The 14,785-nt window shown below is 46.0% G+C and overlaps 1 protein-coding gene across 1 annotated transcript; it reads right to left on the bottom strand.

The window, feature by feature from the left end:
* Positions 1-3,607: 3,607 nt before the first annotated feature.
* Positions 3,608-7,159, bottom strand: LOC132397513 (homeotic protein distal-less-like). The gene is made up of 5 exons (XM_059976343.1): positions 7,142-7,159; positions 6,054-6,186; positions 5,603-5,802; positions 4,918-5,025; positions 3,608-4,210 (listed from the first exon to the last, which is right to left on the bottom strand). The coding sequence occupies exons 1-5, from the start codon at positions 7,157-7,159 to the stop codon at positions 3,608-3,610; spliced, it is 1,062 nt and encodes a 353-aa protein (XP_059832326.1).
* Positions 7,160-14,785: the final 7,626 nt, after the last annotated feature.

The following is a 14,785-nucleotide window of genomic DNA, read 5'->3' as shown; positions in this document are numbered from 1 at the left end:
CAGTGGAGTAAAGGGAACTACAGAAATATGAGAGAGAAGCTGGCCAAAGTTGATTGGAAAGGAACACTAACGTGGATGATGGCAGTGCAGCAATGGCTGGAGTTTCAGGGAGCAATATGGGAGACACAGGACAGAGCAATACCAAAGTAGAAGTAGTCTAACGGAAAGACGATACAAACATGAGAAATCAAAGCCAACATGAAAGCCAAAGAGAGGGCATATAATTCAGCAAAAATTAGTGGGAAATTAGTATGTCGGGAAACTGGAAATGTCATTCAGCTCTTTAAGAAGGAAGGGTGGCAGGAGAAAGAAAATTATAGGCCAGTTAGCCTGACTTCGGTGGTTCAGAAGATATTGGAGATCATTATTAAAGATAAGGCATTGGGGCACTTGGAAGCGCACAATAAAATAGGCCAAAGTCAGAAAAATAACAAGCAGGATAGGCAAAGGAGAATCAGCGGATGTTGTGTACTTGGATTTTCAGAAGGCTTTTGACAAGGTGCCACACATGAGGCTGCATAACAAGCTACGTGGTATTACAGGAAAGATTCTAGCATGAGTAAAGCAGTTCCACCGGGGGTCTGTGTTGGGTCCGATCCCTTTTATGTGACATGTCAATGATTTGGATGCAGAATTGATGGCTTTGTGGACAATATGAAGATAGGTGGAGTGGCAGGTAGTGTTAAGGAAGCCAGGAGACCGCAGAAGAAATTAGACAAATGAGAATGGGCAAAGAAGTGGCAAATGGAATATAGGATTGAGAAGTTCATGATCACGCACTGTGATAATAGAAATAGAAGTGTAGGTTATTTTCTCAGCAGAGAGAAAATTCAAAAATCTGAGGTGTAAAGAGACGGGAGTCCTCATGCAGGATAATTTGCAGGTTGCATCAGAGGTGAGAGAGGCAAATGTATTATAAGAATTAATTTAGAGAGGACTAGAATACAAAAGCAACAAAGTGATATTGACAATACACAAGACATGCTGGAGGAGCTCAGCATCTTTGGAAAAGAGTACAGTCTATGTTTCTAGGTTGCCTGGATTTCCATCATCTGCAGATTTTCTCTTGAATGTAATGTATTTTAAGGCACTGGTGAGGCTTCTCTTGGAGTACTGTGAGCAGTTTGGGGCCCCTTATCTAAGAAAGTATGTGCTGATATTGGAGAGGGTTCAAAGGTGATTCACAAAAATGTTTCTGGGATTGAAATGCTTGTCGTAAGAGGAGTGTTTAATGGGTCTGGTCCTCCACTCAGTGGAATTCAGAAGATGGTGTGAAACCCATCGACCATTGAAAGGCCTCAATAGATTGAAAGTGGAGAGTCAAAGACCAGAGAACACAGCCTCAGAATAGAGTGATGCCCATTTAGAATGCAGAAGAAGTGGAATTTCTTCAGCCAGAGAGTGGTGAATCTGTAGAATTCATTGTCACAGGCAGATGTGGATGCCAAATCATTGCGTATATCTAAGGCAGTGGTGATAAGTTCTTGATTGTCAGGGCATGAAGACAGGGGATTGGGACTGAGAGGGAAATGGATCAGCCATGATGAAATGGTGAATGGCCTAATTCTGCTCCTATGTCTTATGGTGTTATGGACTATTGGAATTTTATCCTATCCTGACACAAATATACAGTACATTTATCATGCTTCTGGGAGAAAACCTTCTATCATATATTTCCATTTGTCTCATGGAAAAGAGATACTTGGCCCATCGTACCTACACTAGCTCATGAACCATTGTTCTCTCTCACATGGCAAATAATATTAGGTGTCAGTGTGACAATGTTACACCTCGTGACATCAGATTTCGAAGCACATTTCTGGTGCCCTCCGTAAGGAGTTTGAATGTTCTCGTGTGTGAGCATGGGTTTCCCCAGGTGCTCCACTTTCATCCCACATTCCAAAGTCAAAAAGCTTATTAGCTGAATTGGTCACTGGAAATTATCCTCTGATAGGGTAGTGTTAGATAGGTCAATTGCTGAATGGAGTTGCTTGGAGGGTCAGAAGGTTTTGTTTCATGCTGTACTGCTAGATAAATAAATTTAAAATTCTCTCCCCGGAGAGTTCTAGGTGACAGGATGGGACCTGTGTCTTGGAGGCGTGAAGCAAAGGAACTGAATCCCCTGCCACTGTACCTGGCACGGTGTGGCCAGGACTCAAAGTGACTCCATACTCACATTGGTAGCTCTGGAATGGTGGGGGGGGGGGGGTGGGGTTGAGAGGACCCCACTCTATTCAAGGGCAACGAGGAGTGGAAATCGAAGCTGCCCTCTAGACATTCCCCAGATCTTCACAAGAAATAAAGAAATATGAACACACACTTCCCTTTACAGATCCATGTTGTCCTTGACTAATGGGAGACATATGGATGAAGGTTGACACCATCTGTCATCCCAATAGTAGACATTCCCCTGTGGCCACCCGACAATCTCCTCCTGAATAAAGAAGATCCAACAATCCCTTTGACCCCCTTCAACCATCAGGCAGGAGGTATCGGAGCAATAGGAAAAGGACTGGTAGGATGAACTCCACCATGGACAGTGTCGAGCCTCACGGTGAAAGGAGGGATTGGGCATGGGGCTGGCAATCCCATCCCACTAAAATCCAGAGCTAAATCCAAAGACCTCATCCCTGGGAGAGGAAGGATCATCAAAGATGGATTACATCTCGGGCAACTTGAAATAAAGATTGGCTCAGGTCAGAGGACTCTGGCGAGCTGTTGTTGGAAGCTGATGCCCAATTGGGGTGATGGGCTAAAGTCAATAAGTACTGTTTGGATGGGAAACTACTGTCATGAGACTACTGAACTCCCCAACACCACGCACCACTTACCACATACAAAGCACCAGTAGTATTATGCTGTCTTTAACTTATGGTATAAATGCATCTTGTTAGTTGTTAGTTAATTAGTGGTAATATTACTTTGTGTAGTGTGTGTGAGTTATATGTCCTATTTGGTGGTCTATATGTATATAGTTGAATGGCATTATACTTGAACTTGAAAGACAGCCACAGTTAGTCATGACGGGCCTTACCCACATCTGGGTTATCTGCCAGGTCTTTAGGATTTCTGTTGCGCAGAATCAGAGAGAGCAACTATGTGACCTGCCCTTCTTCCTGACCTGCATTGTGGGATTTACCAAATCTGCAATCTGCTTCAGAGCAATGCCACCCTAGAAAACTCACCAGACACACAACATGCTTGTGTCTTGTAAAAACTTTATTTCAAACAATATTTGTATCGACGTAAGAGTAAAGTAAAACAGACGTTGTTTTAGAATACTTCAGACAACATCTATATATGTACAAGAGTGTGTCAGAAACACAGTGCTCAGGACCCACAGCCCCACCCTCAGCAGATATTGCACCAAAAGCCCAGACAAGATGTGATCCGTGATTATTAAACAGAGATGTACACAACTCTCTCAAACATGTGAGCCATCTCCAGATCAAACCCTCCCCTTAAAAACACTAGTAAAAGTACATTGTAAAACTCACAGACGGGAAGTAGAGGGAGAGGGAGAGGAAGAGTCAGGGGAGAGTGGGATTGTACAAAACATTTTTCTGCCTCCCTGTCCCATATTTCTTCATTGCTAGACTATAGAGTTTTACCCAATGAAACTTTGACCAATTGGCTTGGCCAATGTAAAGGGTTTTGTATTGGATGTATCCAGCATTGGATTGGACATCACCTGACCTGGAGATGACCCACTTTGCATTGAGCACAAATTATTCTGATATACATAGGCATCTTGACTTGATCCAGCCACTCCAGCCCCTGAGGGGTAGGAGCACTCAGCTCCTGTGGGACGGTAGCTGGAAGGCAAGGCTATGTACGGCAGCTCATCCTCAAATGTTGGGATCGGCAGAACTCCCACTGACGGATGACCTGTGCTCGATCCTGGGATCTGATTGGTAAAAGTGGCGGATGGAACCTCTGGAATCATTGCAGGCCCTGAACTGTAGTTGCCAAAATAACAATCAGACCGGGTTGGCAACTGAGAGATCTGGAGATGGAATGAAGCCGAGGAATTCTGGAATTGTTGGTGCATGGAGTGAGGTGGGCGAACTTCACTGACTGGATTCTCCAGGGGAGGATTCTGCGCCCCAAATGGCAGCACTTGGCCATTATGGTGGAAGGTTTCCTGCCCATAGCTGAGACCTTGGCCCTGCACCTGACCAGGTGAGAGGGTCTGAACCAGAGGGAAGCTCTGCAAAGAGAAGCAGATGTACAATTTACAAATAGATACTTAATTAATAAACAAAACTTCCCTCCACTGTCATTGCAGGCAACAGGCGTCAGTGGGAATGGGGTTCAGCTGCTACAGGGTAGTGGGCTGCGGGCAGAGATGACTGTAGTGGACCAGGGTCAAGAACAGTCCTGAGGCAGAGTCCCAGAGGGTGAGGAGGAATGCCGCAGGGAAACATTGAGGGAGAAGCGGTGTCTCCAGGTAGGCTGAGAGGGAGGTGAGTCTCGGTCCCAGATAACCCCAATGTGGGACTCTCTGGAAGATAGCGAATAGCTAGTTCACCCAAACAACACCGGAGAGGTGGGGGGGGGGGGGAGGGGAGGGCTGGAGGAACTGTTATCAACATCATCTCCCTCTTTCGACAGGCTGAGGGGAGTGAAGAATTGAAACTGCGACTTCGGGTACTCATACAGTTGCGGGTTTTGAGAGTTTACATGCCCGCCCATGCTGCGCAGACGAACCAGAGAATTGATAAACGGGGGTCTCGCTATTACACAAACTGGGCGGGTGTGTACGGTGGAGAGTGTGCATTTTTAAACGCTTCATCCGCACTGATCCGACCCTCTGCATTCACGTTATACAAGGGAGGGAGAAGCTACCTGTGTGAATCACAACGATTGAAACGGTTACTCTCAAGGTGACGCGGTGGGAGGTAATCAGTTCTTTACCTGGGAGGAAACTGCGCTGAAGTTTGGCTGGTTCCAAGAGTTTGCTGGGTTCTGGCCGTACTGAGTGCGCTTCATCTTCATTCTTCGATTCTGATACCAGGTCTTCACCTGAAATTAATCGGAATTAACGACCCTGCTGAACAATCTCAGATTTCCGATGACCTGACTAAACTTGGAGACAAGTTGCGGCGGATCTGCGATCGAATTCTCCTACCTGCCCCTCCTCTCTCTTTCCCACTTTTCAGTCATCCCCGGGACGGGGCAAACTCCCTTCCAGGCAGCACGTTCCTAACTACAATTTGTTGTGGAGAACCTTCCCCTCTGGTTCATCGGGGGAAAAAACCTTCACTCCGTGTCCTCTGGGCATCTACCCTCCTGCCTCGGGAACAGTTTCCCTCATTCACTCCTCGACTCCCCAGGTCTGCATTAAGCCGCTCCCCACCACCCTAAACCTGCTCTGGGGAAGCAACCCCGGGTCCTCAGTCTCTCTACACAAGTTCATTACCCCCCTCCCTCGTTTCTCCTCAGCAAATATAAAGTTGCAGACGCGGGAAATCTGAAATGAAATCGGGTTTACAGAGCGGAGAGAGGGGAAGGGTGAAGGTTACAGTCCGCCACCCCCCTTCAGGAACTGTGGCGTTACTCTTTCAGCGGGAGGGAGTTGGTGTGAATGCGGCTAACGTACCTGTTTGCAAGAGAGCCCCAGCGCTTTGGCCAGCTCAGCCCGCTCCCGGGGGGAGATATAACTCTGCCGGTGAAAGCGATGGAGCAACTGCCGCTTCTGGTCCTCGCTGAACACGGTGCGAATTCGGACTTCGGTGTTGGACCGTCTCTTAGGCTTCGCGACACCGGTCACTGTGTCGGTGGGCAGCTTTGTATCCGATACTACAGAGAAAACTTCAGTTTAGTGATAGTGGTGAGAGAGGTATGATCCAGCTCAGTTCGGTGATAGAGAGAGTGGGGGAGGGGTGGAAGCACGGCCCTTCGGTCCCTTGGTCATTTCCTGCCCTATTTTAACCACCCTATCTCATCGCCTGCCCGCCTTTCGGCTCCTAAATAACTTTGAGAGTCAATTCAACCAAGGGTTGGTTCAGCGGTGGGATGTGCATTTCGGGCTGGTAAACCATCCGGCTCACCTGTGTCCTCGGCACTCTGCGGTGCGGTCAGCTGACCCCCGTCGGAAGAGTCGTCCATGGCAGATGGAACGGAGTTGGAATTCCTCTCACTCTCCAACAACCCAACCTTGGTCAGGTAATCCGTGGCCTGCTGCTAAGGGCAGAGTTGCGCGTGGCACTGTTTGCAAGAGAACATGGGCGTGAAATCGAGGGCGGTTACCTTTATCGCGGGAGAGCTGACCCATCTCGTCCCATTCAATTGCAAATGAGGAGTGTGTGAACGTTGACAAGAATGGCCCAACCAGACGCCCTGGGAGGTCGGCACCTCTAATCCCGATGGTAGACAATAGACAATAGGTGCAGAAGTAGACCATTCGTCCCTTCGAGCCTGCAACGCCTTTCTGAGATCATCTGCTATCAATACCCGGTTCCTGCCTTGTCCCCATATCCCTTGATTGCCCTATCCATGAGAAACCTATCTAGCTCCTTCTTGAAAGTATCCAGAGAATTGGCCTCCATTGCCTTCCGAGGCAGTGCATTCCAGACCCCCACAACTCTCTGGGAGAAGAAGATTTTCTTGTCTCACACATCGCCGCAGACCAGCACACGCTCAACTGGCAACGGCAGAGTTTGTGGAGAAACCGCGGGAATATCAGAGGGAATTTCGAGGTGGGATCCAGATCTGCGTGAAGTATCAGAAACACTCAGCAGGTCAGGAGAGAGGTGGTTAATAACCATCCTGCAAAAATACAGCTCTGAAATCATAGGACACACCAATCAGTCACAGGAACAGGCCGTTCGGCCCCTCCAAACCGTTCTCACATTCGATGACCTGAAACAAATAAACTGGAGGTACTCAGAGACCCAGGCAGTGTCTGTGGGGGCAAAGGGGTTGTCGGAACCAGGGCAGATCTAAGCAGTAGCCTGTCACCTCTCACCCCCTGCTTATCATGGAAGATTACGGGCACTTCGACCAACGATGAGGAACTGCACTTTAAACCTACAGTGAGTTCAGTTGAACCCTTTTTTCCTAAATGGCCCAGCAAGTTCTGCTGACCATGGATGGAGTGGTTGTACAATAAAGATGGTGTTGAAATCTTCCAATCTACCTTGTCATAGTCTTGCATCTATTGCCCACTGCGCTGCGTTCTCTGGGTAACTGCAATCTTGTGAGTGCAGAATGATTTCCTTGCTTCCTTCCTGGTTTCCGTGTTGTGGATAAGGACACTGATTTGGAGGTTCGGACGAGTGCTGCAGATGGGACAGGTGGAGGCTGAGATGACAGTCCCGTGGGTAATTTGTGAGATTCTACCCTCTCTCCTTCTGCCACGTACACGGATCCATGTGGTCACGGTTCTCAGTCTCTGCACTTGGAGGGGTCACAGATTGCTGGGCGACAGTGGGGTGTGGCATTTCTTCAAGTAGGTTTTGAGGTTATTAAAGTTTGGAGTCTGCCCACTATTCTCCTGTGAGGGATCCTGGAGTCCAGTGTCAGATACATGAACATCACAGTCTGCTCAGCTCTGCCAACTGGGTATACTGGAAATATTCCCCAAACTTGGGCACGTTGGTTCAGGAAGGAACACTAACACTGTGGTTTCATTAAGCTTCTAGTGACTTTAGACAATTTTATTCATTCCCGTGACATGGGAAGTAGTCTATATCCTCCTGGGCTCTTTTCTGAAGTTTACTTTTGGAAGCTGTGTAACGGAGGATGACTTTGGTCTTGCTGGTGTTGACTGCAGGGCATATGTCTCGCAGGCTTTGGTGAAAGTCTGAACGATGGTAGCCTCTGAGTTGTCATTTGTGTGTCACTCAATCTGGAGGAGTCTAATAAAGTCCAAGTTATTGTAATGTGTTAATCTCCTTCCTTAAAAAAGGAGGCCAACATTGGCTGCAATACTCCCAATACGGTTGGCAAGAATGGCCCAACCAGACGCCCTGGGACCTCGGCACCTCTAATCCCGATGATGTCTCACACATCGCCGCAGACCAGCACACGCACAACTTGCAACGGCAGAGTTTGTGGAGAAACCACGGGAATACCAGAGGGAATTCCGAGGTGGGATCCAGATCTGCGTAAAATATCAGAAACACTCAGCAGGTCAGGCAGCGTCTGTGGAGAGAGAGGTGGTTAATAAACACCCAGCAAAACTACAGAGAACATACCAACCAATCACAGGGCCCCTCGAAACCTTTTCCCGATTCAATGAACTAAAGAAGACAAACTGGAGGAACAGAGACCCAGGCAGTGTCTGTGGAGCTGGGCTGCTGTACTTGCGGGCAAGTTGGCGAAGCTGTTCAGGAGGGTTTAAACTAATTTGGCAAGGGAGCGGGAAGCAGGGTGACCGTGCTGAGCATTGGGCAGTTGGTTTACAAACAGAGGCACTGTGTAGTGGGAATGTTGATTCTGGGGCAAAATTGCAGTCTGTGGCTTCAGTTGCAATGTAACAGTGGGAAAAAATTATAAGAAAGGCAATGAATTGAGGACTGAAGGTGTTAACCCTGAGTTCACACAGTAAACAGAATAAGGCAAATGAACGAGTAGCATGCTTACAGATTGACTTTGAGATTGTGGGCATTGCCAACTCACGGCTGAAAGAAAGTTATAGCTGGGAGCTTAACCTCCAAGGATACACAGTGTATTCAAAGGACAGGCAGGTAGGCAGAGGGGTGGGGTGTCTCTGTCAGTAATGACTGAAATCAAATCATTAGAAAGAGGAGACATAGGACTGGGAGATATAGAATCATTGTGGGCAGAGCTAAGAAACTGCAAAGATATACACAGGAGTTGTACACAGACCTCTGAACAGTAGAAAGATGTGGTCTACAAATTAGACCAGAGATAGAAAAAGCAATGTTACAATAGACATGGGAGAATTCAATATGTAGGGAGATTGGGAAAATCACGTGCTGGATCTCAAAATGGGGAAACCTGTAGAACTTCTTTGAGATGCTTTTTAGAGCAGCTCAGTGGCAGGTCCAATAGGAGGGCAACTATTCTGGATTGGGTGTTGTGCAATGAACCAGAATTGCTTAGAGAGCAATTAGGTTGAAATATGGCAGAATTCACCCTGCAACTTGAGAGGGAGAAGCTAAAGTCAGAAGTATCAGTATTACAGTAGAGTAGCGGGAATTACAGAGGCATGAGGAATGAGCTGCCCAAAGTTATTTGGAAGTGAGCACTAAGTTGGGATGACAGCAAAACAGCAATGGCTGGAGTTTCTGGAAACAGTTCAGAAGGCATAAGATTGACACATCCCAAAGAAAAAGTATTCTAAAGGCCGGATGACACAACCGTGGCTGACAGGGGAAATCAAAAACAACATAAAAGCAAAAGAAAAGGCATATAATAGAACACAAATAAGTGGGAAGTTTATGGATTTGGAAGCTTTTAAAAGAAGGCAACTAAAAAGTACTGAAGAAGGAAAAGGTGTATTATGAATGTCTCTGAGGGCCTCCATCAGTCAGAGTTGACCACGGATATTGCGTCCTGGCTGTCTAGGGCAGTACAATATGGAGAGCAAGCTGTTGCCCATGTAGCAAACTCCTCCCCGCATGCATCTGACGAACCCAAAGGAACGGCAGACACCGATGCAGTTTGGTACCAGCAGCATGGCAGGAGTTGCCAGTCACTATTGAACTGCCTGAGGGACTTCAACTCCAGACTTTACCCTCAAGGTTTACTCCCAAGCACTTCCTCATGGGTGGCTATAGCCACAAGGCAGTGGAGGGTTGAGATCAGTTTTCCTTCTCCAAATAAGCTGCCAATCACGGCTGACAAGCTCTATCTGCCCGAAGTGACTGGATTCAAGGCGTCAGTAAACAGTATTTCAATTAGATCGTCCCCTCATTCTCCTGAATTCCAATGAGTACAGGATCAGAGCCAACAGATGTTTTGCATATGACAAACCTTTTAATCCCAGAATTATTTTTGTGACCCTCCTTTGAACCCTCTCCAATTCTTAGAGAAAGGGTGTAAAACTGCTCTCAATACTCCGAGAGGCCTCAGCAGTGCTTTATAAATCCTCAGCATTACATCCTTGCTTTTATAGTCTAGTCTTCTTGAAATGAATGCTAACATCACATTTGCCTTCCTCACCACAGACTCTGTGGGGGAGTCTAGGACAGGAGGTCACAGCCTCAGGATAGAGGAGCGTCTATTTAAAACAGAGATGTGGAGAAATGTCTTTGGCCAGAGGGTGTTGAATTTGTGGAATTTATTACCACTGGCAGCTGTGGAGGCCAGGTCACTAGGTGTATTTAAGGCAGAGCTTGAAAGGTTCTAGATTGGACATGGCTGAAGAATTGGAGCAGGGGGCAGGGATTCAGATTTCTGGACGATTGAGACCTCCCCTGCGGCAGGTGTGACCTGTACAAAAGGGTATGAGTCAGGTAAGACATTGGCTCAGCAAGGCTTTGGTGAAAAGCCAAGGTAAGTGGGTAAGTTCATTGCTTATTTCATATTTCTTTTTTCTTATTTAACCCTACAGAGAGTAGTCGGTATGTCTACAGAGCCAGTTTTCTGTTCTAGGTGTAGATGAGGGATTTCCAGGAGACTCCCAGCCTCCCAGTGACCAGATCTGCACCAGGAGCATCGAGATGCAGCTCCTTGGAGACTGTGTTGGGGTACTGGAGTCCAGCTCGATGACCTGCAGCTTGTTAGGGAAAGTGAATCAGTAATAGACAGGAGCTACAGGGAGGTACTCACCCCAAGGCTACAGGAGACAGATAAATGGGTGACTGTCAGGAGAGGGAGGGGAGAAAGTCTGATAGTGGAGAGCAGCCCTGTGGCTGCCCCCCTTCAACAATTACTCCATTTTGAGTTGGGTGGGGGCGGGCTGCCTGGAGGAAGAAACAGCGGCCGTGCCTCTGGCACTGAGTTTGACCCTGTGGGTCAGAAGGGTAGGGAAATTAAGAGGATGGCAGCAGTAATAGGGGACTCAATAGTTTGGAAGACAGATAGTCAATTCTGTGAATGCAAAAGGAAACACGAATGGTAGTTTGTCTCCAAGGTGCCAAGGTCCATGATGTTTTTGAACGCGTCCACAATACCCAGAAAAGGGATAGTGAGCAGCCAGGAAAAGGGAGGAGGTCTTGAAAACAGAATACAGGGAGTCGGCAAAGAAGTTGTGCAGCAGAACCTTGAGGATAGTAATCTCAGGATTGTTGTCTGTGCCATGCAACAATGAGGATAAAAATAGAATGAGGTGGAGGATAAATGCGTGGCTGAAGAATTGGAGCAGGGGGCAGGGATTCAGATTTCTGGACGATTGAGAGCTCCTCTGCGGCAGGTGTGACCTGTACAAAAGGAGGGGATTGCACTTGAATCCAAGGGGGGGGGGGCTAATATTCATGAGAACTGTTGGGAGTGGTTTAAACTGATATTGTGGGGGGAGGGAACCAATACGATAGAGCTGAGGATGAGCAATACCCCCCACACCACATATTAACCCTAATCAATGTCAATACAACCCTCTCACCCACATACCTACCATAATCAATATATCAAACACTCTCTCGCACATACCTACCCTAATCAATGTATCAAACCCTCACTCCCACATATCTACCTTAATCAATATCAATCCAACCCATCGCTACCACATACCTACCCTAGTCAGTATCTCCAAGCGTCCCCTCCAACAAACGAACCCTAATGAATATCAATTCAATCGACCCTCCCAAATACCTACCCTAATCAATATATCCATCCCTTCCCTCCCATATACCAACCCTAATCAATACCAATCTAACCTTCCCTCCCACATACCTACCCTAATCAATATATCTAAATCTCCCCCAACATACCTACCGTAATCAATACATACTCCCCTCCTTCCCACTTACATACTCTAATCAATATCAATCCGACCCATCACTACCACATACTTCCCCTCATCAAAATCAATCCATCCCTCACTCCCACATATTGACCCTAATCAATATATCAAACCCTTCTCCCACATACCCATGCTAATCAATAAATCTATCACTTCCCTCCACATACGTACCCTAATCAATATATCCAACCCACCCCTCCAACAAACGTACCCTAATCAATATCAATCTAATCGACCCTCTCACATACCTACACAAATCAATATATCCAACACTTCCCTCCCAGATACCTACCCTATTCAATATATCCAACCCTTCACTCACACATACTTAACCTAATAAATGCATCAAAACTACACTCCCACAAAACTACCCTAATCAATATCAACCCAACGATCACTCCCACGTATCGACCCTAATCAATATATCCAAAGCTCCCTCCCAAACACCGACCCTAATCCATATATCCAACTATGCCCCCATATACCTATTCTAATCAATATCAATCCAAACCTCCCTACTACTTACCTAGCATAGTCAATATATCAAACCCTCTCTCACACATACCTACCCTAATCAATATCAATCCATCCCATCGCTACCACATACCTATCCTAATCAATATATACAACCCTTCCTGACCACTTCCCTACCCTAATTAATATATCCAACCCTCCCTCTCACATACCTACCCTAAACAATATATCCAAACCCCCCACCCACATAATACCCTAATCAATATATCCAACACTTCACGCCTACATGCCAACCTTAATCAATATATGCAACCATTCTCTACCACTTACCTACCCTAATCAATATATCGAACTCTCCCTCCCACATATCTACCCTAATCAATATCAATCCAACCCTCCCTCCCACGTACCGACTCTAATCAATATATACAACACTTCACTACTACATACCTACCATAATCAATTTATCCAACCCACTCTCCCACATATCGACCCTAATCAATATATCCAAACCTCCATCCTACATACCTAACTTAATCAATATATCCAGCTCACCGCCCCAAATACCTACTCGAATGAATATCAATCTAACCCTCCCTCCCACATACCTACCCTAATCAATATATCCAAATTTCCCTCAAAAATACCTACCCTAATCAATATCAATTCAACCATCCCTCCCATGTACCAACCCTAATAAATACATTCAACACTTTCCTCCCACATACCTACCCTAATGAATACTTCCAATCATTCTCTCCCAAATGCCTACCCTAATCAATACATGCAACACGTCTCTCCCACATAACTACTCTAATCAATAGATCCAACACTTCCCTCCCACATACTGACACTAATCAAAATCAATCTAACTCTTCCCTCCCACATACCTACCCTGATCAATATATCCAACCCTTCCCTCTCAGATACCTACCCTATTCAATATATCCAGCCCTTCACTCTCACATATCTAACCTCACCCAAAACTACCCTAATCAATATCAACCCAACCCTCACTCCCACATACCGACCCTAATCAATATATCGAACTCTCCGCCTCATATACCTACTCGAATGAATATCAGTCTAACCCTCCCTACCACATACCTACCATAATCAATATATCAAACCCTCCCACACACCTACCCTAATAAATATATCCAAAATTCCCTCCAAAATACCTACCCTAATCAATATCAATTCAACCATCACTCCCACATACCGACCCTAATAAATACATTCAACACTTTACTCCCACATACCTACCCTAATGAATACTTCCAACCATTATCTCCCACATGCCTACCCTAATCAATATTAATCCAAGCCATCGCTACCACATAACTACCCTAGTCAATATATCCAACCCACCCCTGCAACAAACGTACCCCAATCAATGTCAATCCAATCGACCCTCCCACATGCCTATCCTAATCAATATAACCACCTCTCCGCCCCCATATACCTACTCTAATTAATAACCATCCAACCCTCCCTACCACATACCTACCATAATCAATTTATCAAACCCTCTCTCCCACATACCTAACCTAATAAATATATCCAACCCTGCCTGCCTCATACGTCTCCTAATCAAAATCAGTCAAACCCTCACTCCCACATATCGACCCTAATCAATATTTCAAACCTTTCGCCCACATACCTACCCTAATCAATACATAGAACCCTCCCCCCAACATTCCTACCACAATGAATAGCAATCTAACCCATCGCTAACACACACCTATCCTAGTCAATATATCCAACCCACCCCTCTAACGAATGTACCGTAATCAATATCAATCCAATCGACCTTCCCACATACCTACCCCAATCAATATCAATCCAACCCATCTCGAACGCATACCTACCCAAGTCAATACAACCAACCCTACCCTCCCATATACCGACCTTAATCAATACACCCAACCCTTTCCTCCCACATACCTACCCTAATCAATATATCCAACCCTTCCCACCGACATATCTAACCTAATCAATACATCCAACACATCATTCCTACATAGCTACCATATTCAATATATCCAACCCTTCTCTGACACATAACTACCCTAATCAATATAAATCCAAGCCATCGCTACCAAATACATACACTAATCAATATATCCAACCCATCCCTCCAACGAACGTACCCTAATCAATGTCAATCCAATCAACCCTCCCACCTGCCTACCCTAATCAATATAACCAGCTCTCCGCCCCCATATACCTACTCTAATCAATATCCATCCAACCATCCCTACCACTTACCTAACCTAATCAATATATCGAACCCTCACTCCCACATATCGAACCTAATCAATATATCCAACAATCCCTCCCACATACCTACCCCAATCAATACCAATCAAAACTTCCCTCCCACATACTTACACTAATCAATATATCCAACCCTTCATCCCGCATACCTGCTCT

This window comes from Hypanus sabinus, chromosome 7, assembly GCF_030144855.1.
Source record: "Hypanus sabinus isolate sHypSab1 chromosome 7, sHypSab1.hap1, whole genome shotgun sequence".
NCBI classification, from domain to species: Eukaryota; Metazoa; Chordata; class Chondrichthyes; order Myliobatiformes; family Dasyatidae; genus Hypanus; species Hypanus sabinus.
The sequence above is the reverse complement of the archived record's forward strand: the minus strand, read 5'-3'. Positions and strand labels throughout refer to the sequence as shown.